The 11,617-nt window shown below is 30.9% G+C and overlaps 1 protein-coding gene across 1 annotated transcript; it reads right to left on the bottom strand.

The window, feature by feature from the left end:
- Window positions 1-7,551: 7,551 nt before the first annotated feature.
- LOC136217075 (exopolygalacturonase-like) lies at window positions 7,552-9,061 on the bottom strand. The gene is made up of 4 exons (XM_066003653.1): window positions 8,936-9,061; window positions 8,554-8,859; window positions 7,941-8,456; window positions 7,552-7,845 (listed from the first exon to the last, which is right to left on the bottom strand). Exons 1-4 carry the CDS (start codon window positions 9,059-9,061, stop codon window positions 7,624-7,626), a joined length of 1,170 nt encoding a protein of 389 aa, XP_065859725.1. The 3' UTR covers window positions 7,552-7,623.
- Between the last annotated feature and the right edge of the window lie 2,556 nt (window positions 9,062-11,617).

Raw genomic sequence — 11,617 nt, 5'->3', positions numbered from 1 at the left:
TGCTTGTAGCGGAACAAAATAATTTTATATTCAAATTCTTGTATAAATTTTATATTCTACTTTATACCGACTCTAATTGGTAAATATCAGTATTAATCCTTTTAATGTATAACTTATTTTAACTCTAACAATTAACGTTGCTTAAAGTATTTTAATGATAGAATTTAAAATAATCAAAATATTCTTATTGGATTATTTTCAGTCGCTGAGATAGTAATTTTAAACCGACGTAGTTAATTTGGACTGATTATACCTTTAAACTCATGTCAGTGCTAAAAGCCCATTAATTCCGAATTTAACTTTAATACATGTAAAGAACTAGTCTAAAATTTATATTTTTATTAGAAACCTATAAACTTGATAAATTACTAATCATAACCCTATTAAAATTTGACGTGTACCAGAACATAACTTGATTAAAATCATACCTAAAACATTTTAAAAATTATTTCGGTCTAAAATACAGTTACCAAAATGTCATCATTGGTCACTGACTGTCGTCATTGGTCACCGAAAATTCGTTGGTGAAATGTCGTCAGAATATCGCACCGATCTAATCCCTTTCAAGCTTTAGTAAACTGAATTTTACTAACACTGACCAAATCGATCGAAAAGAAATGGCAACATCAAGTATGGAATGAGAAGTACACCATAAATAATGGAAAAGGTAAATTTTCCATTTTTATCTGTAATAACTCTATAAAACCTCCTTTCACTTTTTTTTTCTCTCCTTATCATATCCTCTTCCCTCTTTATATATGATATTTTATATCACCTCTTTATATGGAGGTTAAATTAGTAGTTAGCATATGTATTGTTATTACTTTTACAAGTTTGACAGATGTATGACACATCTATCAAATGTATCTAACATTAATTATATTTTTTTTTGGTAAGATAACATTAATTATATTGAGTCATATATATAATAGGGTAATTAATTTATTAGTCCTTATATTTTGATAAAACACATTATTTAGTCCCTGTATTTTCAAAAACACATGGTAAAGTCTCTAACATTTTTCTTGATGAACTGTTTAGTCCCTAACGTTTTTCTCGATGAACTATTTAGTCCCTGCCGTTAGATTCTCATAAAGATTCTGTTAGTCAATTTGGATTTGCGTTCTTCTTTTCCTTTATTTTCCTTTCCTTTAAACTCTATTGCTTCTGAAATCAACTTTGAGTGTTCTCCTTCTTGATTTTCTTCTTAATCGTTCAAATTCGTAAGCATTGGGTCTGTTCTTTTTCTTGTTCTCCATACAAATAGCTTCTTCTTCTTCTAAATTGAATTTCCTCTTCTGAAATTTGAAGGTAAATAGTAAAGGGTAATTTAGTCATTGTCGAATTCATAAATGGTAAAAAATCTAACAAACAGACGGAAGGACTAAACAGTTCACTGAGAAAAAGGTTAGGAACCTTACCATGTGTTTTTTAAAATACAGGGACTAAACAGTGTGTTTTGTCAAAATATAGGGACTAATAAATTAATTACCCTATATAATATATATAAATTATACCACTTATTCAATTAATTATATTTTTTTCTTTTATATCATATTAAAAAGATTGAAACCTTACATTACATATATCACATTTTTTTCAATTTCAAAAACTAATAAATAAATCCTTTCAAAAAAAAAAAAACTAATAAATAAATATATATGCCTTTAGTTTAATGTTAAGAATAGATCTCCACCTAACTTTTAAAAAAAATGACTTATTGACATCAAAACTCCCACCTATTAATATTGTTATTATTTTTTAATAAATATCACATACATTCTATCAAAATCCACTAATTATATTAAAATCATCATAAAATCCTTTTATTTAACCTCTTTTTTATATTTTTATATTTTTTTAAAACTCTTATTTTATTTTAAAGATGGAACTAACCTTAATAACGTGTTTATACATTTAATTAATTAATTAAGTAAATATATAATATAATATAATATCTTGAAGATTAAAATTTTTGGACACATACGTTACAGATTATTTTATGCATATTAATCTGAACCTAAATTAGTTGGCCATACAGATGCCGTTAACTTATCTAATCTACATAAAATCTTGATCACAAGAAGGCTATTTATTCACATACGGAAGTACATCTATATCTTGGTGCTCTATGAAACGAACTATTAAAACTACTTCTTCAAATCATACTGAGTTAATAGCTATTCAGGAAGCAAGGTGAGAATGTGTTTGGCTAAGATCATTAACTAAGCATATACAAGAATCATGTGGTGTATCATTAGATAAAGGAACACCGACTATAATATATGAAGATAATGCATCTTCAATTGCTCAATTAAAGGAAGACTACATTAAAGGAGACAAAAGAAAGCACATTTTACCAATTTTTTTTTATTTAAGCAAGTCTTCAAAAGAACGTGAAGTCAATATTCAGCAGTGAACTATGTGTTATCTTAAAAAAAAAAGTCCTCTGGATTCCCACGGAACCCACCTGGCGATGAAAGATCACCATCAGTGGACAAATTTATCGCCACATCAGGGGTAGTTGAGCAAAAGGGGATTGCTTCAGTTTGGGCATTGACTTCTGGTGTTTTTCTTGGAGAAGAAGCTGGGAGATCAATCTCGACAGACGAATTTATTTCTTGCGAAGGTACAACTTCGATCGAAGACGGAGCATCATTTGAGGAGTGGCTTCAGTGGAGGTTGCTTCGAAGGAGCATTTTCGATGTCAATATGGTAGAGCTTTGCTTTGCCTTCATAGCTGAACGATCTTGCTTTAGTTTCCTCGGATGAGCTATAATTTTTTCACGAATGGCAGACATGATTACAAACGCCTGCAACAAGAAAAAAGAAGAAGTATACATGCAAGAACGTGGAAAATATACCTGACACACTTGCAAAACATCGTGTTGGGATAAAGAATCCCATGCTTCTTGCTGAAGAATCACGTATATCCTCCGCTTCAGATGAATTTCATCGTCACTAGAATCTTCCATTGGATTTCATATGAGCTTATTTGGTGAGCCCAGATTTCTTCTTCGGGAGTTAACAACCTAGTGGGTTTTCATGTTTGGGAATCGTTCGGTTTGTTGTTCCAAGTGTTGATGGAGGGAAATCCTCTTGCATAGGTATTATTGGGATCCACGCCATTCGGTTCTATCCAGAACCATTTCGGCTTAAAATCCTTAACACTTTAGACTTTATTTTTTAGAAAGGGATGTCTTCTCACGGGGCGCCTGAAGTATCGTAATAAGGCCCCAGTAAGCTGAATGTTAAGGTTAGAATAAATTTTATCGAAACTAAGTAACCCCAACCAGGCGTTGGGAGTTATTTAGCACAGAGAAAATCTTGAATTCGGTTACAACAACTTCTACCCCTCGTGAAAGCGGAAATTTCATTTCTCACTCTAAGAATTGGGTGAACATACCTAATTTGGTGGATGTATGGGGGAGATGTGTCCTTTCATACGGTGCTAAAAAATGTGGAAGGGTTGTCAAAAACCTTAGGGTTAACTTCCAAGGTTTGGCCACTTCTTCATTAACGGAATTTTGATCTGGGCTTTCTAAAGCGTCAACTATTTCAACATCAACATTTCTATCGGGACTTATCGGGGATTTAGTAATCTCGTTAGAGATTTCTGGATTTTCAGGGAAGATTTCAGGATTACACCGAAGAGATCTTTGAACCTTTTTGGTTCCATGCATAGAGGAAGAAGACATTTCAAAGAAAAGCATTAAAGAAGAAAAGGTTCAAGAGAAAAGAAGAGAAACTTACAATTTGTAGAGAAGGCAGAGATGGAAATGATCGGAGAAGACAAACTTTGAAATCCATAAAGTAATTTACAGTCTCAAGATTAGGACAAGCCAAGCGTTTATCTTGGAAAAACATAAACGTGTTTGTCATCATTATAAGCTTTATGAAGAAGGCAGTTGTGTAATAATGACGATGACATTGGCTGTCATTTATGGAACCCCGCGTTTTGATCAATGAAAACCTAGAAGAATTTCATAATTGCACTAGGGGGGCATTTTGTACGATACTAAGTCATTTGGGCTTTTGCTAACAAGTTCTGTTATGATCCGAAGACCTCAAATGGGTCCAGGTCCACCAAGGCCTGCTACGATATTAAGTTTGGTCGAAGCCTGGCCAAAGTCGGGACTTTGAACACTTTGATCAGCAGAAGGATGTCTTTAGAGATGTATTTAGAAACACATGGACCAATGAGATGTTGCCACATGTCCATGTACACTTTATTTTATCTATAAATAGCAGAAACATTCCACAATCTCAGGTATCTTACTTCAACTAATCTTTACTTGATTTCTTTATCACACGTTAGCTTGATATTATCTCTGATATCATCTGACTTTAGCATCAGAGAGGGTTCGCCGGAACTCCGACCCCCTTTTTTTTGACATATTCTGTGATCTCAAGTGATCGTGAAGTTGATAAAGGAGCATTTAGTAAGAATTGCGATATCAATTTCCAAGTAAGATCGATTTTAAAACTATGTTATCAAAATTTGAAAAAAATGGTTTACCTGGTATTTAACTGTCACGTCAAACCTCTCAAATAAGTTTATCGATAAACGGAAGCAGTTCTGTACAATTTTTGTTATTTGTAACTATATTAGCAACGCAGTAAACATTTTAGATACATTAACAAAAAAATTGGAATTAACTTATACGTGGTAGACTTAGTTTGCTAACATTTTAACAGGTTTTTTTTTTTGTAACTATGTTAGTAACACATTAAATATCTTAGACACAATTGATATTTGGAAGGTCTGATGTGACAGTTAAATGATAGGGGGTCAAAAACCCCTATCTTTTAGTACGATTTTAGGGACTATTTTGTATCTTTTATTTTCTTTTTATTTACTTTAATAGCAAGTTATTATTGTTTTGTCAATTTTAGATTTTTAAATTACTTTTTAGCTTTTTTATTAAATATTCTTAACTTTTGTCAAGTATTTTGTCACTTTTAATAAATTAATCTCTATATGTTATTTTGAGCTTTATCTGTACCAAAAATTAAGAAATGAACCTACCAAAAATAAATCAAATTTGACTTGGTATTAAAAAAGGATTTTTGGTAGGATAATTAATTAATTTTGGGTGAATTATCTAAATAATATTTTATGAGATTATGTGCAGATTTTTAGAGATAAAGGTGGAGATTTTTAAGGATCAGAATCAAGGATCCACTCGGCGCATCAAATGCAAATAAAAGTCATACAAAATATTTTGGCAGATTTTTAGGGATTATCTTTGGGATTTTTGTATTTAAATAATTAGATTTTTTATCCTCAAAGATAAATTAATTAGATAATATTTGAAGAGTTATTTTTCCATTAGAATAACTTTTTATTAATTAGTCTTTCATTAGGAAAGCTTTTTATTAATTAATCTTTTATTAAGAATATGTTTTATTAATTAGTTTTCCATTAGAAGTAGGTTTTAGTTTTTCATTATAAATAGTTCCATTTGTTAGGAATTATTTTTCATCTTTCATTTTATTGTAATTTACCTTAGCCTTCACCCTTGAAGAATCCTCCCCACCTCCTCCGTCTCCTTCAACCTCCATTGAAGAACCTTCGAAGCTCCATTCACCAAGGATTATTCAAGGTCCGTCCTTAAGTCCTAAGAAGCCGGCTGCAGGATAGACAGGTTCCCTGAAAGGGATTTTCTCATCTTTTTCATCTAATTATGTTTTTATCCCTTGATATAGTCTATGAATCCTAGGCTAATTGTACAATGTTCTTCATCTTTAATAATATTATAGCTCTTGTTTTGTTCAATGATTTATTTATTTAATCTTTGTCTTACGATTTATTTAATTGGTTTAACTCATTCAAAAGCCCAAAAATCTAGTTGGCACATATTGTGAGCTGAATCTGACCTAGTCAGAGCCTAGGAGATTGACAACCTCTTAGTTGATTAAGCCCAAATTGCTGAGCCTTAGACCTAGTTTCGGCCTTACAAGGGAATCACGCACTAGGGACTTCAGAAGGGTAAGTAGGGTTAATCGCCTTGAATACAAGTGACTTGGATTAGGTTTTTAATCAATTGACCTAATAATCTATCTTCATTATTATCGTTCATACCATGTTCCTTCAGGTAATTGCATTAGTGAAAGATCACCTATGAGTAGTTTAACTTAATTAGGAGTAGAATAACTTAATTAGGAGTAGAATAACTTAGCTAGGAGTAGAGTAATTCAACTAGGAGTAGATTAACTTAAACAAAACCAACTCAAACCCCCCAAAGCCTAGATAACACCTGAGACCTAGTAGCTAGATACTTGCAGGAATAAATCCTGTGGATTCGATACCTGGACTTGTCCAGATTATTACTTGATAACGACGGGGTACACTTATCTCTTAGTGAGTCTCAACCGTGAGGCACATGATTAAACAGTCTAACAAACTTTTTCAAAATTTCAATAACGTAGAGCTAAAATTTATTTTACTTGAAAAACATTATGACTAAATTTAAACAATTTTGTACATTAGAGCTAAATTTGACACTTATCCCTTATTTCACGGTATGACCATTGATCTTCAAAATGTAACAATTTTGCACTTTCTAATATCAGGCTACTAAACTTCAATTAACACCTTAAAATGACGGTTGGAAAGTTATTTACAACCACGTTTTCCATGGAACCACTTTTTTTATTTTCCAAAACTACAACTTTTGGAGCTTTCTCTCTAAAAAATTCACTTTATTTTTCCTAACAAACATCACCTAGATGATCCCAAGATGGAAATTTTGAAGAATTAAAGTTTTTTAAAATATCACAATTTATTAAAATTTTCTATTTTGAGGTCATCAACTGTCATTTTATGGCGTTAATTGAAGTTTAGTGACCATAATTTAAAAAAATGTAAAGTTGAATTATGTCACCTTTTGAAATTTAATAATCATACTCTGATATTACCCAACAAAAGAATGCAATAAAGTTTAATAAACGTGCAGAAATTGGATTTAAAATGACTTAGAATATCTATTTTTGTTTACAACTAATATACTAATTAATTATAATTCAGTGTTTTTTAATAAAAATATTTAAATTGAGCTATTTTTTCTTATAAGTTCGATGGTTTAAATTTTCTTCATGATTTTCGCTAATCTAGGTTGGTGTTTTTATAATTATCATAATTCATGTTCATGGGACTATCAGGACACTTTAAAAGTTCAACGGACCAATCAAACTTTTTGAACAAATTCAGTGGACAAACGATGTATTAAGCCATTATAATACGTTGGTAATATTTGAATCCATTTTATATAAATATAAAATTATTCAATGTTTAATTAAAACTTTGTATTTTGCATAAGGTCCTCATCAATTATATTTATATACTTTAGTGAATTTGTATTCTTTTATTTTTCAAAACAATTATATATATATATATATATATATATATATATATATAACTCATTAAGTGTATGGATATATAAAGTTATATGGAAATGAAAAATAAAATTATAACTAATTAATATATTCGAAACAATAAAATTGAGATACAATGCCTGAAATGATAAATATTACATTTAAATATCTAGAATCAAAATTGCAAAAACAGGCTCACATTGAAAATTGTATCAAATAAGGTTAAAAATCGGGTGCATGCGGATATTAACATCCCTTAGGATTCAAGGTTCCCGTAATAGTTGGCTTAATATTACTACAATTAGCTACTGCAACACCTTTACCACCGACTTGTTTGAGATCAATATTAGCAAGTTCTATTTTATTGCAACTTCCAGGCATACAATTGAGTTTAATGGCTTCGGGAGTGGATGTTGTACCTTTTATGCCTTTAAAGGAAATATCAGTAATCTTGACCTTTGATGGACCCTAAAATTATAATTAAACATGGTTAGTGATATGAGAAAAATAATATGCCATGGAAATAAAACAATCCCTTATGGTATGGAAATGGAATTACGTACCTTGGTATTGCATTTACTGTATGGACAATACATCATATCTACAATGACAGGATTTGCAACATTTGTCATGGTAATATCTGAAAAGTGTATACCAGATACATCACAACCGTATTTGTCTGGCCATGATTTAATTCTCACACCATTATCAGTGTTTGTAAGGGTACATCCTGAAACAGTGATTCCAGTTACAGGTTCCTCTTTTGGATAAAGTCCTAAACTTCCTATACTAATTCCGTGTCCAGGTCCACATTTCACATTTGTTACTTTTAAGTCTGCTGTTCCATCACCAACAGAGACACAATCATCACCAGTACCAATGTCAGTGTCAATAATGGTAACTCCTTTTGATCTTGCAACATGAATTCCGTCTGTATTAGGGCTTTCAGCAGGTGCAATTATTTTAATCTTTCGGACTATGAAATCATTGCAAGACATGATATTGATATGGAAATTCTTGCTGTTGAGGGATGTTATACCTTCGAGTACACCAGTATTTATGAAATCAAGCCTTAGATTCTACAATCAATCATTCAATCATGAAATGTAATTAGCTACTTAGAATCATAAGTAAATATATACGAATACGAATGATCTAGTTAGCTAGTGATCTTACAATTGCTTTAGACTTGCATGCCGTAACTTTCTTAAAACACAAAGGTTGGGTCTTCCACATTTCTTCGCCTTGACCGTCTAGAGTTCCACTACCAGTTATAGTGAGTTTATCAACATGTTTAAAACTAAGCCAACCAGGGGTTTCAATTTTATCCGGTGCCTGTAATGTTCCTTGAAGGTTAAAAGTCATCTCTCCTTTGCAAGGACCTACAAAATTGACTGTATTTGCTTTAAATACTCCTTTCGGAACTAGCACCCCAGTCGCACCTGGTGCTGCACATGCGTCTTTCCAAGCACTCATCAGAGCCTAACAAACAAAAAATATTTTAATTAATTAAATCACATCGCATACATCTAACCTTACATTATATATACCGACTTACCTGAGTACTGTCTGCATTAGGTTTTGCTCCAAATTTTGTTATATCCAGTAGTGCACCTTGTACTTTAACATTAGATAATAGAATCAGAACTGTAAATAGAAGTGATAATATTAAAGAGGATTTCATATCTATCTTATAAATATATTTTTAAGATTTGTTTATGTATTTGATTGTGCAATTAAATGTTGCTTTTATACCTCTTAATTAACTAATTATAGGAATTACTTGTTCAATTTTTTTTTTCATTGTGGACTTTTCTATTTTGGGTTAATTTCTATTTGGAGAAACTATATTGGTGTTCCTGAAAAGCATGAGGGCCACCAATCCCATTTATGTTTCACATATTTAGCTTATAAACTAACAATTTAATATCTATTTTATGTATAGATATTCATGATTAATGTGCATATTCCATTTAACTTGTACAATGCGAACTTTATAAATGACTTTTAGACAAATAAACACTTAATAATTTCAATACCTTCAAGTACTATAAAGTTGTAACATAGAATGTTATTTTAGGTGTTTGATTGGTCATTAGATTCCTTTTCTAAATTCATTAAGATAAATATTGTCATATCATCAATGGGTAATGGGGATGCGTCATTATTTTTCTAAACTTATACTTAATAATTCAATTAGTTAAATATAATAATTAGGTAGCAATTATAATAGAAATTCAAAATAAAAGTAGAAAAATATTATTATGAAATAATTTTTTTTTTTTTAAAAAGTTGTGCGCAATGCATTTACATTAAACAAAGAAAAACCCCTAACCCACCCCACCCCGATGTAATTTGAACCCATGACCTCAACGATCATAGGTAAGCTCTCAACCAACAGGCTAAGAGGTTCACCACAATTATTATGAAATAATTATGTAAATAATTTTTTTTTAAATTTGCGCAATGCGCTTACATTAAAGAAGAAAGAAAAATCCCCACCAGACCCGGATGTGATTCGAACCCATGACCTCCCAAGGCATAGGTAAGCTCTCAACCACTAGGCTAAGAGCTTCACCATAAATAATTATGTAAATAATTATTTAATGGATGTCCACCAACAATTAAATATGTATTAATTATGTACATGTAAAGATTAAGACATTTTATGCTCTTATTATTTTCTCTCAATTTGAGTTCTTCATTATATTATATTAATATCCATATATATCTACACATATATATTGATCTACATATACGTGTGGTTCTAATCACATTATAATTGGTAATCTACAACATGTTACCAGCAATGGGTCTCCCGAACCTGGGTGCTCTATCACCAACAATTGCTTGCGCTTGCTCGTTCGATTAATTTCGGCATGAATTTGTTCATCCAATTAATCTCAAGTAAGTCCTAAATTAATTTTTTATTCTTACATACCATAATTTTGTTTCTAATACAATTATTTTTATTATATTTTAGACATGTCAAATCTTACAAATATTGAATTTGTGGTACTTGATATTTTTGGGAAGAATTGCCTTTTGTGGGTGTTGGATGCTCCATTTAGAGGCCAAGAGTTTGGAGATACTATTAAAGAACAAAATGATGCCCATTCAAAAAATCATGCAAAAGCGATGATTTATCTCCGTCATCATCTTGACGAAGGGCTCAGATCAGAATATCCGACTGTTAAAAGCTCCTTCTGTTCTTTGGAAAAATTTAAAAGTAACATATGACCACCAGAAGTTGGTCATATTATCAAAAGCTCATTAAGGCATGATGCAATTAAAATTGCAAGTTTTAAATCGGTAACAAAATATAATTTTGACATATTTTAGATTACATTTTAATTAAAATTAGGTAGAGATGATGTTACTAATGAAATTATGTTAGAAAAAAATTTCTCTACTTTTCATGCGTCCAATGCGCTCCTACAACAACAATATAGAGAGGAAGACTTCAAAAAGTATTGTGAATTAATTGTGTGCTTGTAGTGGAACAAAATAATGATCTTTTAATGAAAAATCACGAGTCTCGTCTTACTGGATCGACTACATTCCTAGAAGTAAATGCAACGTAATACATCCATCTTGAATTATGCGGAACAAAATAATTAGGTGTAACAAAATAATTGTGTGCTTGTAGCGGAACAAAATAATTTATGTTCAAATTCTTGTATAAATTTTATATTCTACTTTATACCGACTCTAATTGGTAAATATCAGTATTAGTCCTTCTAATGTATAACTTATTTTAACTCTAACAATTAAAGTTGCTTAAAGTATTTTAATGATAGAATTTAAAATAATCGAAATATTCTTATTGGATTATTTTCAGTCGCTGAGATAGTAATTTTAAACCGACGTAATTAATTTGGACTGATTATACCTTTAAACTCGTGTCAGTGCTAAAAGCCCATTAATACCGAATTTAACTTTAATACATGTAAAGAACTAGTCTAAAATTTATATTTTTATTAGAAACCTATAAACTTGATAAATTACTAATCATAACCCTATTAAAATTTGACGTGTACCAGAACAGAACTTGCTTAAAATCATACCTAAAACATTTTAAAAATTATTTCGGTCTTAAATACAGTTACCAAAATGTCGTCGTTGGTCACTGACTGTCGTCATTGGTCACCGAAAATTCGTTGGTGAAATGTCGTCAGAATATCGCACCGATCTGATCCCTTTCAAGCTTTAATAAACTAAATTTTACTAACACCGACCA

Source organism: Euphorbia lathyris, chromosome 2, assembly GCF_963576675.1.
Source record: "Euphorbia lathyris chromosome 2, ddEupLath1.1, whole genome shotgun sequence".
Taxonomy (NCBI): domain Eukaryota; kingdom Viridiplantae; phylum Streptophyta; class Magnoliopsida; order Malpighiales; family Euphorbiaceae; genus Euphorbia; species Euphorbia lathyris.
Note: the sequence above shows the minus strand (reverse complement) of the source record. Positions and strands in the feature narration are given on the sequence as shown.

What these genes read in the sequence shown, in the direction of transcription:
- LOC136217075 (XM_066003653.1), bottom strand. Translation starts at nt 9,061, where the DNA reads ATGAAATCCTCTTTAATATTATCACTTCTATTTACAGTTCTGATTCTA. An exon ending in CATGCAAGTCTAAAGCAATT is followed by an intron (nt 8,457 to 8,553) that starts GTAAGATCACTA and finishes GATTGATTGTAG; the next exon opens with AATCTAAGGCTTGATTTCAT. An exon ending in ACAGTAAATGCAATACCAAG is followed by an intron (nt 7,846 to 7,940) that starts GTACGTAATTCC and finishes TTATAATTTTAG; the next exon opens with GGTCCATCAAAGGTCAAGAT.